The sequence below is a fragment of the Brachycentrus maculatus genome, unplaced genomic scaffold, assembly GCF_059751285.1.
Source record: "Brachycentrus maculatus isolate JH-2025_06_01 unplaced genomic scaffold, ASM5975128v1 h1tg000204l, whole genome shotgun sequence".
Taxonomy (NCBI): Eukaryota; Metazoa; Arthropoda; class Insecta; order Trichoptera; family Brachycentridae; genus Brachycentrus; species Brachycentrus maculatus.
The window spans coordinates 207,228-232,179 of NW_028280955.1; the positions used below are offsets into that span (position 1 = coordinate 207,228).

The 24,952-nt window shown below is 35.1% G+C and overlaps 1 protein-coding gene across 1 annotated transcript in view; it reads left to right on the plus strand.

Moving 5' to 3' along the window:
- Positions 1-24,952, plus strand: part of LOC148307170 (unconventional myosin-IXb-like) — a 52,153-nt gene that overhangs the window by 10,373 nt on the left and 16,828 nt on the right. The window contains exons 4-22 of the mRNA XM_088263831.1: positions 1,528-1,640; positions 2,575-3,160; positions 3,746-4,076; positions 6,312-6,486; positions 8,227-8,366; positions 9,210-9,456; positions 10,251-10,386; positions 10,753-10,901; positions 11,519-11,629; positions 13,138-13,380; positions 15,813-16,046; positions 17,047-17,294; positions 17,613-17,784; positions 18,223-18,391; positions 18,715-18,782; positions 20,191-20,280; positions 20,364-20,483; positions 21,879-22,019; positions 22,364-22,469. Coding sequence (XP_088119957.1) covers positions 1,528-1,640; positions 2,575-3,160; positions 3,746-4,076; positions 6,312-6,486; positions 8,227-8,366; positions 9,210-9,456; positions 10,251-10,386; positions 10,753-10,901; positions 11,519-11,629; positions 13,138-13,380; positions 15,813-16,046; positions 17,047-17,294; positions 17,613-17,784; positions 18,223-18,391; positions 18,715-18,782; positions 20,191-20,280; positions 20,364-20,483; positions 21,879-22,019; positions 22,364-22,469 — 3,579 coding nt within the window. The remainder of the gene's footprint in view (positions 1-1,527; positions 1,641-2,574; positions 3,161-3,745; positions 4,077-6,311; positions 6,487-8,226; positions 8,367-9,209; positions 9,457-10,250; positions 10,387-10,752; positions 10,902-11,518; positions 11,630-13,137; positions 13,381-15,812; positions 16,047-17,046; positions 17,295-17,612; positions 17,785-18,222; positions 18,392-18,714; positions 18,783-20,190; positions 20,281-20,363; positions 20,484-21,878; positions 22,020-22,363; positions 22,470-24,952) is intronic.

The following is a 24,952-nucleotide window of genomic DNA, read 5'->3' on the forward strand; positions in this document are numbered from 1 at the left end:
GATTTTTGATTTATAAGGTTGTTGAAAGGAGTGAGCGATATGTCAAAATGGATTTTAAGATATAGTAGTATTTAATTAGTAAAACTGAAATTAAAAATTAAAAATATATGTTCAAGTTTCTCTACTTTCATACACATCTTGAGAAGTATTTGTGTTTAATTCAAGTTTATTAATGCATATTTTAATTTAATAGTTTACTTTAAAGTACCGCACTGCTCATTGTTGCTGTGTTAATATTATGACTCCTTTCTACCCGTCACTAATTGAGAAGCTAATTTTAATTGCCTTTAATCAGTATACACCCGAGCTTGCATTATTTTGCGCTCAGCAAACAAAGTACATTAACCAATTTCACTTAAGTGAGTACATACATATATATAGTAATAAAATAATTAGTATTTTTTAAAGTTTTTATATACTTATTTGGAAAATATTTGAAAGTACATTAACCAATTTTACTTAAGTGAGTACATATGAACATATAGTAATAAAAGAACTGAATTTTTTTAAGTTTGTAAATATTTGAAAGTACATTAACCAATTTCACTTAAGTGAGTACATACGGATAATAATATAAGAATTTATATTTTTTGTCTTTAATTCTCTATTAAATCATTTAAATATTTTTATTTGAATTATATTAATTTCTAAGGATTTGCTTATTTTGATCCGTTCTTATCAACTCCATTTACATTTCCTGTGATATGATTTTTCTGGTGCATGGTATTGTTATCATATAAATGTTTTGATTCACAGTTTGATTTTTAATATATGTATACTATACCGGTTTTTCACTTCAAATATAACATTTAACATATCAATTTGGATGCCTTACAAATCAAATTGGACTTTTAACAAATCAAATTGTACATTATATTATATTTTATATAAAAAGCTAGATTAAAAAAATATATATTCAAATTAGTAATACACATACTGCCAGTGTGAATACCACATGTTTTATTCTTAAGATTAACAAGTGTTAATATAATAAATTGCCCTTAAATTACAAGCAAAATGTAACATTATCGTCCATACTTTTATCAACTAACTTAACAAAAGTGTCGGGTTGTGGTCATAGTTTCAAGGTTCGAACCCACTCTACCATAATTTGATACCTATTTCTAATAATGAGCCACTCAGGTTCACGGAAATAGTATGAAATTGAAGTATTTTTGTAAATAATAAAGAACACAAATATTTCTCTTTTTAAAAAAAAAAGTACTTTGTTTAGATGACAAGGTTTGTCCTTACTCACCATAAGATTAAATTTCTAATGTGATGCAGAGTTCTACATAATTCTACCATAATTTGATACCTATTTCTAATAATGAGCCACTCAGGTTCACGGAAATAGTATGAAATTGAAGTATTTTTGTAAATAATAAAGAACACAAATATTACTCTTTAAAAAAAAAGTACTTTGTTTAGATGACAAGTTTTGTCCTTACTCACCGTAAGATTAAATTTCTAATGTAATGCAGAGTTCTACATAATTCTCGATCAATAATGTGTGGTATTTTGCAGGTTGTTGGAGATGTGGTGGGGGGAGAGTGCAAGGAGAGGCGACTGGGCGCCAGTGAGAGTCCCGTTGCCGTCATGCTCCTCTGGCCGCACTCCACTCCGGGACAGTACTACAGGTGTGTACTCTCAATGTTTGTATAAACACAGTCCGGAATTTGGACCTCGTCCAGCGGTTTCAGAATCGTGTGAATATTTTATCCACAGCATTTTGAGTGTTTGTCTCAAAATTAGACTCCGCATCAGAATTGTGAATGATACCATTCAATGGAAAATCTGTTTTATCATTGTATAATAATTCATATTTTAATATGAATTAATCAATAGATACTTAAAAGCGGTCAGGTTAGGAGTTGAAATAATTGGCGGGTGTGTATGAGGAGATGCATGAATGTGGAAGATGCAAAGACTGTCTGCAGAGACAGAATGGTATGGCGTTCTATTCTCTCTGCCTACCCCTTCAGGGAAGCGGGGTGATAGTAGTTTTTAAATCAATAAACTCTATAAAGTAAGTAATTTGGCGTTAAAGGTCTTGCACTAATTACTGTTCGTCATTATTGATATTCAATTCTTACCTGATTTAAATATGATTTTATTACTTGGTACACATAAGTACAAGAGATAATGAAACAATCTAAAGATGTCAAAAAAAGGCAAAACCATCTTTCGGCGAATGAATATAGCATTTTTCTAGATTTATATCATTAACTTCATGAAAATGATAAGTATATTAATTAAATTATATTACATTAATAATAAAATGCAAAAAATACACATTTTACATACCTACTCATTATATTATTTCTTCACAATGCATTCAACCGATTGTGTTTTTTTTATGTTTGGTTGTGCTCAATGAAGCATAACATTTCTGATCTTAACAACTGATGTAGCTGTGACTAAAACAGTATTTTCTCAGTAACACATTAATGGTTATGTGACTCACTCGTGATTATTTTAACTCTATAACTGGCTTCCTCAATAATTCCTTTCATGATTTGTTAGTCACGTACGTAATGAGAGTACTAATCTTTCTAAATATTTATATTGCAGGTTTTACCTTAGAGAAAAAATGACCATGGACGTTCTGTGGATGAAAAACTTCTCCATGGACCCCCAGCTCATCAAAGATTACTTTCAACGCTTTCTGTACCAACCGAAAGACCGCGAATACCCGGACTTATGTCAGCTGCCGGATCTCAACGAACAAACACTATTGGACAATCTTAGAGCTAGATTTTCAGCCGGCTACATTTACACGTACGTCGGGTCGATATTGATCGCCGTTAATCCGTTTAAATTCCATCCGATCTACAATCCCAAATACGTGAAGCTGTATCAGAACAAGAGAATAGGTTCTAGTTTGCCCCCGCACATTTTCGCCGTGGCGGACACCGCCTACCACTGCATGCTCAAGGAGAGGACTAACCAGTGCATCGTGATCAGCGGAGAGAGCGGGTCGGGGAAGACGGAGAGCACCAACTTCCTGCTCCACCATTTGACGGCACTCAGTCAGAAGGGCTCCCACGGAAGCGGCGTGGAGCAGACTATACTCAGTGCCGGGCCTGTTCTAGAGGCTTTCGGAAATGCCAAGACGGCCCACAATAACAACTCCAGCAGATTTGGAAAATTCATTCAGGTAAACAACCAGGCCATAATATTTGATCTTCAAACCCTTAAAGTGGGGACTGACCGGAGTCATTTCGTGGTAGCGCAACACGTTACGATGCGAGCATTCGTATAGGCAGTACAGCGTTCTGAGTGCTCCATACAAAGTCGGATGCTCGCCGAGAATGTTACATACGACAAAACGCTCCGGTCAGTCCCCACCTTTGTTTCTGCACCTGATGATGCATAAGGCACTGCATCGTATTGACACAGTGTTATCTTGATCGTTACTTACATGAAGGCAAGGTGATCACTCCTGCGCTTCAGGGACCAATCCAGGGTAATATTAAATAAATATTAGAGTGTAAAATCACTAATATTTATTTTCATTCCGAAAATCCCAGGAACAAGTCTGATTATGTTGCCTTTTTGCAAACGATGATCAAGTCTTGTCAATCCAATGCAGTGCCCTATGCATCATTTAGGTGCTAATGGGGGTTAAGGAAGTAAAAGATAACTCATGTTGCAAAATCACTGATCATGAATAAACACATTAATTTTTGTAATTTGAAGAAACAATTTTGGACCGTTGTCAAAAGTTTATATGTTGTTCAAGGTTAATTACAAAGAAAATGGCATGGTACACGGGGCCGTGGTTCAAAAGTACCTCCTGGAGAAGTCGAGGATCTGCAGCCAGAGCTGCAAGGAGAGGAACTACCACGTGTTCTACTACCTGCTAGCCGGCGCCTCCGAGCAGGAGAAGGAGCAGCTTCACCTGCTGGCCCCCGACAAGTACAACTACCTGGCCAAGAGCGGCTGCCCAGGGCTGCCTAGCATCGACGAGAAGTACGAGTTCTCCAGGCTCAAGCAGTCCATGGAGATGGTCGGCTTCATGCCCGACAAGCAGAGGCGCTTGTTTGGCGTTCTGTCCGCCGTCTTGCTTTTAGGTGAGTGTCTTCCTGCTACTCGGCTGTCCAAACTCAAAACACAGTAAGGAACATTTTGGACTAAGTAGAATCTACTTAGTCCAAAAATGCAAAAAAAAACTTATTACAAAAAATGTCCCTTACTGTGTTTTATGTTTGGACAGCCGTACTGCCCGTACCATTTTTTTTGTTGTTTTATTATAATCCGCTGCCGATGATATTAATAATTCAATATTATCGTCCGCCTCCGTAGTAAGCACGCTTGGCTACCGTTCTGGAGGTCCCGGGTTCGATCCCAGGGGGGTCGAATAAATTCAAGTGATTTTTTCACTCTAATATTTATTCAATATTACTTTCGACTGGTACCTGAAGCGGAGGGCTAACGATCAAGATTACACTGCGTTTATATGTTGCAGTGCCCTATGCACTATTGGGTGCGGATAAGGGTTTGAATGAATGAAGTCATTTACTGTAAAAATAATGACTAAAAATTTATAAAGCGCCATTTCGTAAAATACTACCTCAAGTGCGCTTACACACACGTGAATCATGATATGAAAATGAAAATGATAGACACCAAAAAAAAAGATTTAATTAAAACCTCCCTGAGCGATGGTCATGCCGGAGAGCAGTTTGTGGAGCTCCTCGTCATTGTATATGGCTAAGTTCCGGGTTCGATTCCCAGGGGGGAAAATACATTAGTGCTTTTTCTCTCTTATGTTTACTTTACACATTGTTTGCGGGGATGGCTTAGAAGTGTCTTTTACGTACTATTAGTAGAGAGCGGGAGACGCTTATAAGCATTCTATATGCTTACTTTTTGTAAAGCGCAAGACGCCAAAAAACATTTTACAGATGGGAATTGGGTTTGCAGTTATTTGTGATTAGTATACAACCCTAATTAATATACTAATTGGGGTCAGGGTTGATGAAAACACCACCCGACAGGAGCCCAGTCAGGTACTCTTATCTCCTGAGCTAATTGGTCATCTGCCTAAAATGAGAAATTGAGGAACGCCTATTTTCCGAATACTGAACTATACTTTCATCTCAAACCAATGCTTATCCTGTTCACTATTAATTCATTCCAATAAAACTATCCCCCTTATCGAAATGCAACATACATACTCCCAATTGTCAGTAATTGACCAATTTAAAATCAGAAAGAGGTAAGGGATCTCCTACGTTTATTGCATACTGGTGTGTAATAGATTGGCAATGTGCTTATTTTTTTCATTCGAGCACCTGTTTATTTAATGATTAATACTTTGCATATATAGTCAAAACTACAATAAGAAAAATAACAAACGAGATAATGATATGTTATTTCACCTGTTTATACAACAATGTTATATGTATTGTTATACATAATAATTTCCGGTGATAAATTTTTTGAAAACAATACCTACCTACCTTTGAATTTTTTCAAATGTTGCAACTATTAAAATTTCAGATTTAATATTTATTTAACCTTTTCTCTTTATCGTATGATAAAGAGACACTGATTAATTAAGGTCAGGCTATATCTAGTACCTCCACAGTCATTGTTTGTTCTATTCAACATATTCGCATCATCTTATGATAGAACCACGTTTCCATGACCTCTACTCTTTATATTACCTTCCTTGGTAGTCGAGGCTTCACATCCATAGGTTATTATCGACCAAATATATGCACTTCTTACTAACAATATATATTATGTAAGATTTTATATCAACGTAGTACAATTTATTGTTTCGCCATTCACTTTGTGGTAAGAACTGATTAAATTGTAAATAAAGACTCTTGTTTATTACCAATTGAGTATTTCTTTACCGACTAGTTTAAGAAGCTATGCTTCCATTTACGGCTTTAAATATAAAGTAAATAAAGTTTATATTTAAACCCATAGATGGAAGCATCTGTAGCTTCCAAAACTAGTCATTCAATATATGTATATAATACTCAAGTGGTAATAAAGACGTGTCTGCATTTACAATTTATCATAGTACATTACATATAAATTTTAAAATTAAAAATTACTGTAAATTGTTTTAAATGTTAAAATCACTACAGATTGCAAAGTGCCCTTGAGGTGATTTCTCACGAAAAATGGCGCTGTATAAGTTGTCCATTAAATAATAATAATAAATGTGAAAGTACATAAATAACGAAGCATATAGAGGTTAAGTAATATCCACATTTATAAGAAAGGGTTTTTTTTTCTAGAAAATATAAAAAGTTGAAAAATGTATTGATTTGCATTTTATTTTTCAGGAAATGTGGAGTTTCAACCTAGAAAATCATACCACGATGAGGCTGTGGGGGTTAAAAATATTTTAGTGGTTGGGCTGATTTCGGAACTGTTGAGAGTCAAACAGGAAACCTTATTAGCTGCACTTACTGCCAAGAGAGCGAGAGCTTCTGGAGAAACACTCGTTATCAACTACAGGTAATGAAGTCAAATTATTTTATTGCATACACAATAAAAATCAGCCTTGTTTAGCTTACAAATAACAAAAGCAGTAAATTAAATTAGTAATTTAACCATAGACTGAATGCAGTCGAAATGCGATCTCTCAGAAGAATGTGTAACAAAACGATGTATGATAGATGTGCGAATAGTGAATTAAGGAAGGAATGCAAAGCTGAGATAAGCATTATCGATAAAATTAAGAAAGGTGTGTTGAGATGGTTTGGACATGTAGAACGAATGAGTGAGGAAAGAATGGTAAAACAAATTTATGAGGCGAATGTTAGCGGGAAAAGAAGCAGAGGAAGACCGAGAAAGACATGGCACGATCAGGTATGCCAAATACTTGAAAGTGGTCAGGTTAGGAGTCGTAACAATCGGCGGGTATGTATGAGGAGATGCGTGGAAGAGGCAAAGAATGTTTGCAAGGACAGAGTGGTGTGGCGCTCTATTCTCTCTGCCTACCCCTGCGGGGAAGCGGCGTGATGGTTAGTTAGTTAGTTAGTTGATTTAACCATTTAAGTGCTGAAATTTTTTGCCCGTACTATGGGAAAAATGCTGAATATTTGCACTAAACACTATAAAGATACATAGCCATAAAGATGGCACAAATACAAAATAATGAAGACATCTTTTAAATATTAACCGAACATTGTTTTTTCTTTCTGATGTTTATAGAAGACATGTTATATTACACAATTGCACATTAACATTATCAAAATATCAATATCCATTTTTTTTATCAAAAAAAACATTCACAAATGTTTCCTTACACATACACCATACACTCCCCTTTTACAGCAAGTGTAAATGAGCCTTGTTTGTGATTTTCCCTTTCTGTTCTTATTACTACACATAACACTCTGCCTTAGTTTACTCCCTTGTAATTTTTTTCAACCCAAAATATTGCATAAGGGATGCAATGTAAATTTTTCCAAAAAAAATATTTTTTTTTTTTCCTGGCTACATCCCAGCTTATTGTCCTTGTTGGGATCAGCTCTCCTCGTCCTCAGGTTATATGTCCTTCTGTCCTGGATAACATCACCTAGGCCATGCCTTCGAATCATGTTATCTTTCTGTTTCACTCATGAATTCCTTGGTCTTCCTCTAGATAACTTTCGAGGAAGATCCATTTCCAAAAAAAATGTACAATTTTTTTTTACATACAAATGATTCTGTGTTTGTGAGTAAGGTCTTATAAGAATTACGTGTAAATATTAGTTTTTATACTAAATGTAATATGAGTTTAAGAAATAAAATAAAAAACAAAGTCTACATTAAAACTCACCAGTCAAAGGGTTAAATGACTTTTTACATCTGTGAATGTGTTTATAGATCAGGGGTTCCCAATCTTTTTCAGCCCACGGCGCACTTCCAAGTTCAGTATTTTGTCACGGTGCCCTACTTTAGTAAGCTATTTGGAATAGATAATGTGACTATATACATATGTATAAATGAATATTATAGTCGAAAGAAATAGGTACCTACAATAATAAAAGTTAGGTAGAAAGATGCTAGCTCTCAAAATAGAAATTGTTGCTATATAGGTACCCGAGAATATTTGTGGTTTCGGATAATGATAAAAGGATCGATTCACGGCGCCCCTCTCGACTGTGTACGGCGCACTAGGGCGCCGCAGCGCACACTTTGGGAACCACTGTTATAGATGATGATTTTCACAATAAATCTGCTATTAATTAATTTTGTTTTGATTTTTAGACTACCTGAAGCGATTGCGGCCCGGGATGCGATGGCCAAATGTCTATATGGAGCCCTGTTTGACTGGATTGTGATGCAAGTAAACCACGCTCTCCTTTCTAAGAAAGACACTCTGCGAGAGCATCAGGGACATAGTATAGGTAAATATCACTATCCTGTTTTCTCTATTTAAAAAATCTAATAAAACAACATCTTGAGTGTGTTCAAATAATGGTTCGTTCACAAATCTGGATTTCTCCACTTGAGAGATATTTTTATATTTTGACATAAAAATGTAAAAATAACTTTTTTATTTTTGTACAATAATAATAATAAAACCCTTATCCGCACCCCAATGGTGCATAGGGCACTGCGTCATATAAACGCAGTGTTATCTTGATGGTTTACACATGAAGGAAAGGTGATCAGCCCTCCGCTTCAGGTACCAGTCCAGGGTAATATTGAATAAATATGACAGTGAAAAAATCACTTATATTTATTTTACCCCCCTTGGGAATCGAACCCGGGACCTCCAGAACGGTAGCCGAGCGTGCTGACCATTACACTACAGAGGCGGACAAAATTTTTTGTACAATATGTTAGTAATATTATTATAAAACCACTCACCGAGATTTTTGCATTTACCCATCTTTTCGTCAGGACAATCATTACACAGCATGCAAACATTAGTACCATAGCATTATTCACACACTTTTAACTACATAAAATGTTGATCATGCTTTAAACATTAAAAATATCGAGAATAAAATTAACTCCTAAGTGGAGAAACCCAGATTTGTGAACAAAAATACTTTGTTACGTGCAAACCGCTAACTCGATAAAATTCCGTAACTTATTACTATATATTGTAGTGATATGATTTTGGTTTAATTATATTGAAAAAAAAAAATGTATTAAAAGTTATACAATAAACCATGCATGCCACCTGTAGTCGGCACTGGAGTGCCAAGGGCAAAAATTAATGTTATAATTTTTATTTTCAGGCGTTTTAGACATTTTTGGGTTCGAAGACTTTGGGCCATTTAACAGCTTCGAGCAGTTGTGTATCAACTACGCCAATGAACACCTGCAGTACTATTTCAACCAGCATGTGTTCAAGTACGAACAGGAGGAGTACAGGCGGGAGGGCATCAGGTGGACGGACATCGGCTTTCTGGACAACACGGGGTGCTTGCAACTCATCGAGGGTAAACCCAGTGGCCTGCTGTGCGTGCTGGATGACCAGTGCAAGTGAGGAAACAATTTATTTATTTTTGTCAATGATTTTCAGTGCGGTATTTATTACTAAATGTAATATATGATTTTTTCCACCTCCAGTGTATACTTGTTAGAACATTTGACCACCATCCTCTATGTACTGGATTCTATTCCCAGAGCATTCAAAATTAATATGAGAAAGTTTATCACTCAAATATTTAAGATTGCCCCAGATTATTCACCTTCCCTTCACAAGATTAATGATCAATTTTATGCAGTGGCCTATGCATCATTGGGTGTTCATGGGGGGTGGAAGAATATATCATTGTTAGAATGGCAAATTTGATATTAGCTAATCATTTTATTCTGATATATAAAACAATAATTTCATTTACTAAAACCAATGATAACATTAAATTTTGAGGTTTCTGTATATTTTTATGTACCGTAGAATGGGGCTACTTGGACTTTGATTTGTTACTTGAGCCCAGTACAAAAAATTTTTTTAAACCTGTATTTGGTCTACAATAAGGATGTATCGACATGGTTCATTGTTTCCCTGACAGGTGACACTTATTGTTACTATACTTCGATCGATACCACAATCTAATTTTTTTTGTACCGGGCCAAGTAACACATCAAAGTTCAAGTAGCCCCGTTCTACGGTACTTTATTCACATTTATTTAATATTCCACATTTGTAAGAGACATAGATCCCTTACTGTAGTAGCATTGGTTTTATAATTAAATTGTTACTTGAAATAAATTGTTACTTGAAAAAAAAAGAAAAATTGAAATAAAAAAACTCACAATTTTGTTTTTTTCAGTTTTCCTGGAGCAACTAATGAAACTTTACTACAAAAATTCAACACGGTTCATAAAGAAAATTCATTTTACGAAAAACCGCAGCGAAGAGAACCGGCTTTTATTGTGAAGCATTATGCAGGGACTGTTAAATATCAGGTTACTATTTTGTGTAAATTTCAATCATTAACATCTCAATACTAAATGCTATCTTATTTTACAGCATAGTGATAGTCTCACCGCTTAATTGTTTAAATACTTTTATTAATTTATCACTGTAGATATCGGTAGCTCAATTTTTTTTTTGCCAATTCACTAATTTTTATTCTACTATAAAAAAATAAAAGTTGACATTCCAAAGATAACGTTTTCCTTTTCTTGTTAGGTTTTCATAAAATCGGCTATAATATAAATCTGGCTGTTAATATAAATAGAATTACAAATCATTTTCATAAATTTTGATTTTCCCACTTAACAACACAATTACTAGCTAATCCTAATTTCCCTTATTTGTTTTCGTTATAGGTGACCGATATGCGAGAGAAGAATCTAGATTTAATGAGACAGGACATAGTCGGTGTCCTTAAAAATTCCTCTTTGGCTTTTGTAAGAGAGCTGGTTGGAGCAGATCCTGTGGCTGTATTTCGATGGGCGATTGTTAGAGCATTTTTCAGGTAACAAAATTGACTTACATAATTCTAGCTCGACAATATTTTTTTTTTAGTTTTTTAAAAAAAATATGTATTCAAATCTTGAATTACCAAAAAAACCTCCTTACCTGATAAATGGCGATGTTTTGAACGTAATTCTTTGTTTTTGTAGGCTAAATATTAAAATTAAATTAAAATATCAAAATTCAAGTTAATTTATAATATCTCTGTTATTAATAAACATGTTAACTAATTGTATTATTTTATCACTAGTTACTTTCTTTAGATTTTGGACTTAATCAAACATATCTTTGGGAATACCTGTTTGTCAATGTAAATTTTCCTGGACGACCAAAAGTGTAAGAAGTTCTAAAATTAAACAGTTCTCAAAATTTTTACTTATTTTCGTTGGCAATTTTGTTCAATCAGATTAGAAGTACTCGGAGCAATAGTAATTTACTAGAAAAATAATGATTTTAAACATGAGTGTAGGATAATGAGGGGTTGGAAATTGGTTAATCTCTTATTTTATACAGACTTCATTATCTGGTCAATTTTCTTTAGGAAAACCCTTGATACTGCCAATATAATGTAATTCTAAAGAATTTCTTCACTTGAATGATTATTTATACTTTTTTCAGAGGGTACTTTGCATTTCACGAAGCAGGAAGAAAACACAGGACAAACCGAGCCGACGGATCAAACAGAGTTTCCAGGACTTCTCTTCATGCTCCAAACGATCTTCTTATTAGGTAAATATCCCAAATGAAGTAATAATTTTCAAAAAATCTTTCCATTATATCCTCAAATTTCCAACCAAGCTAGATTTTTACTGGAAAACAGGAAAACATATTGATAGTTTAAAAAATATATATACTACACATGTAAAAATCTTCACAATATTTTTCTTGTAAGATATGAATTACCCTTGTATTTTATTACTTTTATAGTTTTATTGATGTACCTCACATAATTTATCATACACAAATTAATAAGCCCCCTTACTTGAACTCAATTGAGTTTCAGGTACACTGCTTTATACGACACCCAACTTATTGTGTTATAATGCAAAGATATAAAAAAAATCACTTACAAATTTATTATACAAGCAAAGTGCTCATACTGGAAGCATTTTACTCCAAATTTTTTACTTAAATACCAGCAGACGCACAATATTTGAATATGCTATATACACATTATCTTGGTGATTTTCAACCTTTGAATAAGCTTCTGATACAATAATAATATATATATTTTTTAAACTTTTGACTTGCCCACCGGCTAATAATGTCAAAAAAGTAATTGATTTACTGCAGTAAAGGTTAAACGAAAATCACCAGATGAGCCTCATGAAATATCAACAGTTGTAATGTATTTTCACCGCAAATCTTGTATTTCAACTTTTTACAATGAAATCTCCTTCCCCATTATGATGGCATTCCTGTAGTCATCTGGTCACGGTATCAGCAATCAACCTTGCCATCAATCGTATCGCGTAAGTCTCCAATTACCACACATCCCAGTGATGCCTCTAACTAGTTTAATGTGTGTGTACCGCTAGTTACTTTGCCGAAGGCCGACATTAAGAATATTACTGCATTTAGAATTTGTTCAAATTTTCATTTTATCTGTCATTTGTTCATATATGCGACAAAAGTTCATTGATTTGAAAATCAAGGGGTCGAATTATGTAAAGCAATTCAAATTTCGAATTATACAATTGCCATAAAATATTTGATTTTCATGTCAAATTATGAACAATTTGTACTAGTCAAGTACGAATTGTATAAGTCAAGTTTACAATCTTCAAACTGTTCCGATGGCATTTGCGAACTTTGATTATATTATCACGACTAGTCCAATAATTATGGCATTTTTTATTATTCTTTTGTCAAAATGTTAGCATTTCGGGCTAACATTTCATATCAATATGCGAGGTTTAATTTTATCAAATTTCATATGCCTAAATGCAGATTAAGTCTCATTCTTAATGTTTGCTACTCGGATACTTTTCCTCCTACAGGAAATTGTGCTCGTTCTTTCTAATTTTACCCACACTGTATTAATTATATTAGCTTTTTTTATTCAAGTTCTATTTTAGATTGTTTGTTGTAGAAGTTGTATTATTTATTTCCTTATCGAGTAACAATTAATTCGCTTTCGATTTCATTTTGACGGATTCACAGCTGTGCCAACACTAGAAATAATTGATTAAACTCTTCGGCTTACGCAATATTTTATTTTACCATCCAAAAATTAGCGCCCGGAAACAGCCGTTGAAGGTCGACCACCAGTATTCCCCGTACAGGAGTTCCACGCCGTACAAGGAGAACAAAATTCCCCTCTCTCCGGACAACGATAAAAGCTCGAGGAAAACCTGGTCTTCGGCAATCGGCAGGGGGCAGCGGCCGTTCCAGAAACCCGGACCCCAGGAAAACAGATCAGACAATGCCCCTTTGACCGAAGAGCAAGACGTAATGCAGCGAGCCAATCAGATTGTGATGTATGTTTCATTTCAAATTCAACACTTCGGGGTGGCGGTTATCACGCAGCAGGGCTTGATTGAACGCAGGCGGTGATGGCGAAAGTGATCCTTGTCAGTTTTCTAGCTTTTTTCCTCACATTTTTTGGTGGTGGTGCTTTATATGTCGTTTTGATGTGTTTCTGTATTCTTCTACTTATGTCTGTATTTTCCTACTAGTACGTATTTGATGTCATTGAAAAGTTTTTCCTGCGCTTTATTCCCTTCTAAAAATATCCAAACGGTGGATGGACAGAATGGCATGATTAATGTAGTACTTTGCCGTTTTGTTTTTTCACTCGAAGAATGTTGATTTTACTATTGCCTACACTGACTGATTTAATATCTAAGAGGTTTAATCACAATCATATTATGTGGTGATTAAGTAGGATAAAAACTCGATCTATGGATGGGATTGTAAATGCCGATATACAAGCCTTCTAAAGGTCCCGATATAATGAAAGCATCTTTTATAAGATTGAGTTATGGCCACATGATATGATTGTAACTAAACATCTGGGGTTGGAATTATAATATCTCACCCTACCCTGGTTACTGGATAAGAACAAAAATATCAAGAAACCTCTTCCTATATGATTAAATTTTGAGGGGATGCCCACCATATTGCTGGCTTAGAATGCATAACTGCTACATAAATTTATAAAAAAAATTATGATTTTGCAGAAAAAAATACTAGACTACACAGTAAAAAAATAGTCAATTTGAAATCATATCTAACATTTTCTAAATCTCTCAAATAAATATATTTATATTTGTGAATTACTCTTTTTCAGTCAACAATATGTGTTATTATCTCAATAAAATTATGTCTTAATTTTTTTACATGACTTATTTTATAATTTAGAATATGTATGAAATGGATTGAATTTTATTTCTTTAGTAATTGTGTCTGTACTAGGTTTAGGTATGCATGTTTGTAATTGAAATTTTATTCTGTAAAGTAAATGTAATGTTCAATGATTATTTATTTATAAGTTATGTTTCTAATTTCCTTATTTAATGTAGCAGTGTTTAACTTAAAAAAAATAGTTAACATTTTATTAGATCTTTCTCGTTTAATGTCATTTTTAATTGACATTAATATTTTCACAAATTATAACATAAAAAAAACTTATGTAAGAAACAAAAAATGCAAGGCAAATGATTGTGAATCAAAATAAAAATTATTAATTTCCCTTAGGTTAACAAGGTTCTAACTAATAGAATTTAGTGAAATGACTTTTTGGTGTGAGTCCATTTACAATAATCTATGATGTATTTTTTTCCAGGACTACTAAATTTGTTAAGTACTTTTCAAAATATTGGTGTTGCCATGTTTAAATATTAAATTTATTCCTAATTTAATCTTCTTCCTAAAACTTGTTATTATTATTACTTAAATATTTTGCAATAACAGTAACAAAAAATTATTGTACTGGATATAAAACACAACAATCTCAAAAGCAGAGCTTGTGTAGTGTTTACTTAGGCTAGCTAGTAGGAAAAGTTAGTATTGACATATGTATTAGCAATGGGGATTGCGGAATCCAAGTGGTTAGTGAACTTTGTACTAAACCTGGTATGTACTACGTTATTCGATTTTGCTTGCGTTTACTGTTTATAAAGATTAGATTTTTAACAAATATTTTTAATTTGCTAGCTTCCTAGAATATATACATTTTTTTCTGAGGGATATATATCAATCGTAAGTGGGGCACAAAAAACTGGAATTTCAATCCACCAATAATATTCCATTGCTTCAAGTATGCAGAAATATTTCGTGATTTTTTTGTCATTCCAAATGTTTCAATATTTTAAGAATTCAGTGCATATAAAAAATCCCAACCTTTGTCGATACTTTTTTAGTTTATTTTTATTAACAGTTGGAAATACCGTTAGAAACATATATTTTAATTTATATTATTACATAGGTTTTCAAGTTTTGTTTAGTTTAAAAATTCTATTGTTTTAATTTTTTGTTTGTTTGTTAATTGACCCTGCCACATGACATTTTGAAATAATTTCTCTGGCTTAAATGTGTTGATAAATTGATATATAACATATACACATACCACGGATGACTACCTTCTTGCAGATGTTAAAAACTGAATAGTATGTTTGTTGATGAAAGATAATAAAAAAATACATAGTTTTTAGTTTAACAACCCTCTCGGGTTATTTTCCGAGAAACAGGCAAAAATCACATTAAAAAAACACATCAGTATTATGAAAACAATGTTTGTTGTATTCATATATGACAAAATATCCACATGGATATTTTGTCTTGTTTAGTTAGCGCGGAAAGGTGCAGAAAAAATGCGCGTATCACGTACGCTCCTATGTGTAGGGCAGTTAACATACATTTCTTTCACTATTACTGCTTTTGGCTATAATGTGCTCTTCCACTCATCCAGGAAAAACAAATCGTTCCGTCCGCGCGACCGTGGCAAGAAGGGGTTGAAGAATCTGCAGAGCGTGAAGACCCTGGCCGGCAGGACGGGCGGCGGTGGGGCTGGGGGCACCTCCGGGTCGGGGGGCGCCGGCGGGGCCAAGGCGCGCAAGCAGCCCCTCACTGTCGCCGCCCAGTTCCAGCACTCGCTGCACTCGCTCATGGACACGCTCAACCAGGCCAATCCGTTCTTCATCAGGTAAATTTCAACCAATTCATGTAAAATTATGAGCTCTGAAGGGCGATGACGCATGGGAAGGTCGTCTCTAGTTTCTCGGTGAACTGACCGGATACCACAGATGTTTCCTTGTGGCTAGTTTCCCCACTCTGGAGTTCCGAAATGAATGGAGGACAGATCACCTTACACATCTATCAAATTAAAGCCTTGTCATTCCAATGCAGATCGCATCACATGTCGCTCACTCCTTTCAAGAACGTCATAAATCAAAAAACTTGATTTTTCGGAAAAACGTTTTTAAAGTTTAAAAATATAACACAATGTATTTAAAATAAATATCAAGCCACTTATTGATCTTTTTACTGTGCAACAGATCTTATTAGGTAAAACCTGAAGGTTTTTTCTCTATTTGAAAAATATTTAGGATACTAAAAAAAAAATCAACAATACCTTTTCTTCAAAATGCAAACACAACATTTTTTGCCCTGTAGTATGTAAATATTAAGGTAAAAATGTGCCTCTTTTGCTGGGATACAGTACATTTTCTGGGCATTCTGAAAACATGCACAACTGAAAAATGACAATTTTTGATTTGTGACGTTCTTGAAAGGAGTGACCGATGTGTGCAGATAGAAACCAGAAGATGCGCATTACTATGTTTTATTACTTTTTATATAAGTTTTACATTTCTTAGAAAGGCATTCTGAATTCAAAAATAGTATTTTATTGATTCTAAGGTAAAATGACTTTTAATATTTATAGTTTGTTGATATGGATGTAACTGGATGCAATTGATCATTCGAGGGTCGAAGAGATGCCGGAAGAAAGCGGATCTCCTCGTTCCATAATATACACGAGTAGACAGGAGTATGGAGCATCTAGGAGCTGTTTTAGGCTGCCCAAAATAGGGATACTTTCTCACAAATGATAGTCAACATCAGGGGGACCTAATACAACATGTAAAAATGAAGAAGAGATGTGGATAGTTCACACCATTTTTCAATCTTAATTTCTATTTTAGATGCATAAAATCCAACAAGGACAAAATTGCGAATGCATTTGACGATGACACGGTGCAGAGACAGTTGCGCTACACCGGGATGCTGGAAACGGTCAGGATCCGCCAGGCCGGGTACAATGTTAGACTGAATTACGAGGAGTTCATACAACTCTATAGAATATTGCTACCCAAGGGTTTGCTGAGTTCGCAGGCCGACGTCAGACACTTCCTGGCCACTCTCAACTTGAATAGAGACAACTACCAGCTGGGTGAGTGACCATTTCTATGTTTTCCTGCTAAAAAACTAGAGGTAAAATAACTGTGAACTGTTTATAAGCATTATCATGCTATCGAAGTCTGTATGACTTGAAAAATGAATTATTATAAAAATAATTTTAGAACAATTTTCACTACATTTGTTTTTTTTTAAAATATGAGTCCACTGTAATTTTGGAATTACTTGCATGATTTCTAGACAAGTCATGCCGTGCGTAAAACCTTGCGACCCCGACATCTACATAAAGCAATCTGCGTACTATGTTGACTGCAAAAATTACAATAAATTCAATACTAAGTAAAATTTACAGGATGTACCAAGATATTCATGAGGGAATCCGAGCAAACGAAGCTGGACTACAGATTGCATCAGCAGATTATGGCCTCCATCATCACAATACAAAGATGGTGCCGTGCCATCCTGGAAAGGAGACGATTCTTGGCCTTGAAGAAGGCCACCCTAGTGTTACAGCAGTATTGCAGGTTTGTATAATATAACAAATCCGCGTTTTTATATTCTTCAACAAAATCTCAAAAGAAATGTGTAAAACTGAAAAAATAAAAACAAAATGAAATATGGAATTTAATTTCTCAATTTTAATTGCACACAAACCAATTATTTGTGAATTATGTGAATATAAAAATATGCTACACACTTTTTGGAATTGCTTAGCGCCCAAAAGCGTGGCTCGGGCAATGAGTTTGCACTGTAATGATGATTGTATTCCGACTTCTCGTATTGATTTGTCTGAGCCGATTTATGAATTTGTTTTTATTGACTAACCCGAGCGGTGTTCGGGCAGGCTTTTTTCGACTTGTTGGTGATGATTTCCTACACCAAAAAATTTTCTCGCCAAAATTAAGAACTTATTAAGAGTTAAACGTTTCTGTTTAGTTAACGCTTTTTTAATATTTCTCCAGGGAGTGGCTTGCGATACGGCAGCTGGCTGCTCTGAAGGTGCAATCCTACTGGAGAGGTAGCCGCGTACGGAGGTGGCTCCAGAAACTACGTTCCGGCATCATCGGCGTACAGGCCATGGCACGAGGCTATCTGATAAGGAACATGATCAGAAACATGAAAAGAGAAGTTGTGAGTACCATAATTTTGAAAAATATGAACAAATTGTTGTTTCATCAACCCCGACCCTAATTAGGATACTAATTAAGGTCTATACTAATCACAAGTAACCGCTTACTCAATTCCGATTTGTATAATATTCTTGGTGTCTCGTGCTGTAGCAAAAGTTAGCAAATATAACGCTTATAGCCGTCTCCTGCTCTCCACCAACAGTATGTTAAGGACACTTTTAAGCGTTTCCCGCAAACAATGTGTTAAAACAGCATGTTTTGCATCATTGGTTTTTGGATGTATATAAGGTAAAAACATTTTTTTTAAATATTCTCTTTTTCTAGTATTGGCCCCCTGCTTCTGGAGATTTATTACCATTACCAACAGAGGAGGAGTCTAACGCTAATAGGAGGTAAGTTTAAAATATAAATAAACCTCTCGAGTGAGCTATCGCAAAGTAAACTGTATCTGAGCCGTGGGTGATTAAATACTGTAGATTACCAAAAATTCACAAATTCAAAAATTTACATATTATGTAAAAATAAAACGCTCGCATAAGGCCACCTTTTTTGAGATTATTAATGTAAACATGGCAAGTTTCAAGAACTACAGATGTTCTTATCAGCAGATTAATCAATTGTATATTTGTTTCGTTAAGTTTGCATCTTCATCTGTTGTTAAAAACATCTGTAGTTCTCGAAACTAGTCATGTTTACATTAACCACTTAACAGTTGAATTTTGGCAAGAAAATTCATCACTGCGGAAAATTGTCATCCACAGGTCGCTATAATACTCCCCTCGGGTCAGTCAATCAAAACAAATGCATCAATATATTTGGCTTGGGCAAATCAATACTGCCAAGTTGGAATATGATTTTCCCGAGCGGTGCTCGGACTAGTCAATCCAATACATACCCTTTGCGCGAGTCACGTTCGGGCTAGACTGGGAACTGGTTAACAAATTCAAACAGTGGTCTTATAAAAGTGTTTTTTTATTTTATTTTATGTAAATCATTATGTTATTCCACAAAATTAATGCCAAATTCATAAATGATATGGGGCTAGACTGGGAACTGGTTAACAAATTCAAACAGTGGTCTTATAAAAGTGTTTTTTTATTTTATTTTATGTAAATCATTATGTTATTCCACAAAATTAATGCCAAATTCATAAATGATATGGGGCTAGACTGGGAACTGGTTAACAAATTCAAACAGTGGTCTTATAAAAGTGTTTTTTTATTTTATTTTATGTAAATCATTATGTTATTCCACAAAATTAATGCCAAATTCATAAATGATATGCTTTCTATATCGCTCTCCTTTCAACGTCATATAAAAAAAGCTTGATTTTTCAGGAGATTGTTTTTAATGTTTAAAAATATAATAAAACGTATTAAAAATAAATATCAAGCCACTTATTGAACTTTTTACTGTGCAACAGATCTTTTTAGGTAAGACCTGAATGTTTTTTCTCCATTTGAAAAATATTTAGTATATTTAAAAAAATAATTAAACAATACCCTTTCTTCAAAATGCAAAAACAACACTTTCTGCCCTGTAGCGGTAAGTTAAAAATATGCCGCTTTTGCTGGGATATAGTACATTTTCTGGGCATTCTGAAAACATGCACAGCTGAAAATTGACGATTTTTTTATATGTGACGTTGATGAAAGGACTGAGCGATATGTTACAGTATTAATTTTTGCCATTATTACAGAATTATCAATCTATTTGTTTTAATAATATTTTTTGTTCAGTCCTTCATTTCGTTACTTCTTTTTTTAAACTTAGATGATTGTTTTATTTTTATTTTTTCAGAAATATTCTTCCTAAAGACATGCAGAAGAGCGATCCAGAAATAAGTAGAGCCCTTAGGGCAATAATTTCCTTACCTAGTCCCCGACATAGGTACGCTAACATCTTTCTCATTGATTTGCCAGAATTTTTTGTATCTCGTCTGTGCTGCGATATTAAATCCATTTTATTTTCAGCGAACAATTTGACGACATGCCGCAAATGCTCAGTAGTTATACAGCACAAACTTATTGTAAGAGGAAAGTGTCGAAAACCCAAAATACTAGTGAATTAAACGCAAGACAGCCGGATAATAGGTTTGTTTTTTATTTATTTATCGCTTTATAATGACGTTAGCCGCTCCTACCGTATGTAATTTACTGCCTGATCAGAGTTGTAGGTGTGAATTTGTAGACTAGAGAGTGAATGTGTATTATTGTGAGTTGGACTCGAGAAAATATGTTCCCAAAACTAACGTACTTATCTCCCATCAACGCGCATAATTTTTATGTACCTTGCCTTAAGTTTTACAGCATTCAGTGGTGCTTGCATTATTAATAATATTTTTTTTTACTTAAAAGAATGGAGACTTTTGAAATAAAAAAAGATAAAAAAGAAGTAAAAATTTGCCCTAAAGGTTTTTATTTATTTATTTTATTTTATAAATTCATATTCTATTTTTGAATTGATTTAACTATTCGGTTTCATTATCTGCTTTTTTTTTTTTTTTTGACAAAAAATATTAATTACGTTTGATACATTTCTGTGCATTAGTGAGTACACATATCGCTCACTCCTTTTAACAACGTCATATATCAAAAAACTCGATTTTTTGGATCGTTTTTATAGTTTTAAAATATAATACAATGTATTAAAAATAAATATGAAACCACTTATCGAACTTTTTACTGTGCAACAGATCTTTTAAGGTAAAACCTGAAGGTTTTTTCTCCATTTGAAAAATATTTTGTATATTTAAAAAAATAATTAAACAATACCTTTTCTTCAAAATACAAAAACAACACTTTCTGCTCTGTAGCGGGTAAACATTAAGTTAAAAATATGCAGCTTTTGCTGGGATATAGTATATTTTCTGGGCATTCGGAAAACATGCACAACTGAAAATTGACGATTTTTGATATATGACGTTGAAAGGAGTGAGCAATATGGAAAATGAGTAGATAATTTTTTATGAAAATTTTCTACATATTTTTCTCCTAACCCTATCCGCACCCGATGGTGCATATAGGAATGATTCGTTTGCATGCAGTGTTATCTTGATCATTGTTTACATGAAGACGCTTCAGGTAAAGTGTAATATTAACCCTTTCCGGTCCCCTAAGAAGTATAAAAAATCGATATAGACAGTTACACATTCCAATGGGCAAAAATTCATTTGTCTCTGCTCCACAGACACATACATACATGTGAGCTTGCATTTTATCTTAATAATACTGATGATGAAAAAAATATCATATGACATTCGAGGAAAAAATTTATGTCGAATGAGATTCTACATTGGACTGGAAAGGGTAGATAAATATGCAAACTAATATTTATTTTATCCCCCACCCTTGGGAATTTAACCTGGGACCTCCGTACAGTACATTTAGGCGGTAACCATTACAATACTTAGGCGGATAATCTTAAAAATTTGACTTTCTTTGATTTTACTTAAATATATTTTTTGATGAATTATTGAATGTTTTCAGTCCGTATTCCATCCACACATCGAGCCCTACAAGAAAACCGGTTGACGATCTCAGTGCTGCGGATTGGCCCTTGGGAAGCAGCACTCACGTAGACTTTATGAAATGTCCTGCCCCGAGACACGAACACGACCTATCCTCAAGGTTATTTTTTCTTCTTCTTCTTTCCATGTTCGCTCCCTAGGTGGGGCATATGGCCAACATGAGACGTCTCCAAGTCACTCTGTCACGCGCCATCTCCTTGGCTTCATCCCAGGTCAGTCCAGCGTCTCGAAGTTCCGCTGAGCATAGTCGGTGAATGGTCGTCAGCGGCCTTCCGAGGCGCCGGAATCCTCGGGGTTGGAAGAAGAGACATGAGGGGTTGATGCACTCAGGTGTCATTCTAAGGACATGTCCCAACCATGTCCACCTTTTTTACCTTTGTAAAATAAATCAGTTCAGTAAAGTAACAAGTTTTTGATCTTTAATAAAACATTTTGTCTTTCTAGGTTCCCGGTGGTGGCCAATGAGATAACGCCGGAAGATCTTGCCAACGAATTGATTTGGCTACAGTTTGATATGAAAAACGATGACCGATTAGCCAAATCTGATAATGTGAGTTGATTTTCAGCAAAAGTCCGTTAAATCAAAATTGAGATTATGAATTAAGGCTAGATAGATAAAAGAATTGTAAATGCTAATTTGTTCTTGGCATAACTCCATGTCTAAATTTTTATTTAAATGTATATTAATTACAAAAATATGAAAATTATCTTCAGAACTGTGAAAAATTGTCTTGAATGAGACTGACATGTCGCTCACTCCTTTCAAGAACGTCATAAATCAAAAATTGTCAATTTTCAGTTGTTCATGTTTTCGGAATGCCCAGAAAATGTACTATATCCCAGTAAAAGCGGCATATTTTTAACTTAATATTTACCCGCTACAGGGCAGAAAGTGTTGTTTTTGCATTTCGAAGAAAATGTATTGTTTAATTTTTTTAAAAAAATATACTAAATATTTTTCAAATGGGGATAAAACCTTCAGGTTTTACCTAAAAAGATCTGTTGCACAGTAAAAAGTTCAATAAGTGGCTTGATATTTATTTTTAATATCGGAGTTTTACCTACCATTAAAACTCTTATTATGTTTCTATTGATTTCTGGAGTCCATCATGAGAGAAGCGTTCATTTTCTTTTCCGTTATCGCGGTTTCTACTGTCTATTCCTGGGTCAGTGTCCTACTCTATGGTCGCTTTGTCCGTTTCCGCTGATTTGGTATCCGGTCATCCATGGATTTGGGTTGTTCATAAAGCTCATGATGCACCAGGTAGGTCTTACCTGGACTCCAGAAATCAATAGAAACATAATAAGAGTTTTAATGGTAGGTAAAACTCCGATATTATGTGTTCTGAATTGATTTCTGGAGTCCATCATGAGAGATCTGTCTGTTATCTCCTGGTGACCGGGTGATGCCTTTATTTGATGTTAACTGGTTGAAACAGGCTTGCTAGAGAGGAGTCTTTTGAGACGGTGTGATTAAGCAACTCTCTTTGGTAATATTTCCTGAAGGTATTTTCACTTTTCCAATTTCCTCTCTCTAAGATATTATCAATTGGGTAGTTTTCTAACCAATTGAGGGATGCGACCGCTGAGCGTGTACTGCCGGGGGTAGCTTCCACTCCTGCCATTTTCAGCGTGCTCTTTACCCATCCTCCTATTATGGTTCTTGTAGCCGCTTTTACGGGGCCCCTCGTACTTATAAATAGGTTATTAAGGTTATCCACTTCCGACCTTCGATCCTTGGACAATTCTACTAGTTTTCTTGTCCAAAAGACTGGGTTTATATTAAGCTCCGGTGATTCTAAAAGTTTCCAGCTGGATTGCTGGTGTAACCGGGTGTCAGTCTTTGATCCAAAAGACGGATGTAATATAATAGAAGTGCCTTCATCCTGCAGGTTTCCATCCGAGATGTTTAGTAACGTCAGGTCGTGTACTCTTCGTCCTGACGAGAGCAGCAATAGTGTTGCCACTCTACACGATATCTCGTATAAGGAGTTTAGTTTAGGGCTATTTTTACAGAGCCAATCTTTAACAATCTGTGGATTCCAGATTGGAGATTTTGGGAGAGTAGGCTTTGCCATGGCTATTGCTTTAAGGGTATGTTTTACCAAAAAATTAGAGCTGAGACTTTCCTCAGCTGTTGGGTTACAGAATGTTGCTATCGCTGACTTATGTACTAGTATAGTATTGTATGACAATTTCTCTTCGATAAACAACTGCGCCAGGTATCTGGCCACCTGGTTTGCAGACGGTTTGTTAGGATGGAAATTGTTATTTGATGCCCAGCGGCACCATCTATCCCAAGCTGGCTTGTAGGTATTTAGCGTCGAAGCTCGCCACCCTGATAGAAGCAAATTCTTTTCCTCAGGATTCCATCTACTCAAAACGCCGTCCCACCCCCAATTTTCCAAACTTCTATTTCCAGTTCTTGGATTTTTGGGCGGAGGTTTGCCGGTGGATGTGTCGATTAGTACCGATTCCGGGTTTGCTATTTTGAGTGGTGGCGCTAATGATCGGCGTATTAGGTCTGGTCGCCAGAACGCCCTCGGCCACCTTGGGACTGCGAGAAGGTATGTTCCGGTCGCCTTGTTCAGGTGTGCTAGGATTCTTGGTATTAAATTTGGCGGAGGAAATATCCAGGCCAGATTGAAGTCCCAACATTGACTGAAAGCGTTTTGAAAGATTGCGCACGAGTCCGTGCAATCTCTTGACACGTATGTCGAAGTCACGTGTGCCGTTACGGAAGCAAATAGGTCTATATCGGGTTGCCCGAAGAGATTGAAAATCGGTTGGGTTGCTGCCGGTAAAAGGTGCCACTCCGGAGGTGTTTTTCCCCGAGATAGGTGATCCGCGTCTCCGTTGTATTTTCCGGGAAGAAACTGAGCTGTCAACGAGATATCCCACTTGTCTGCAAGGATCAGGAGGTCTTGGGTCAGATTTAAAAGTGTTAAGGATCTGGTGCCCCCTTCCTTGGAGATATACGCAACCACTGATTTGTTGTCCGATTGCACTAAGACTTCTGAACCGGAGAGGTTG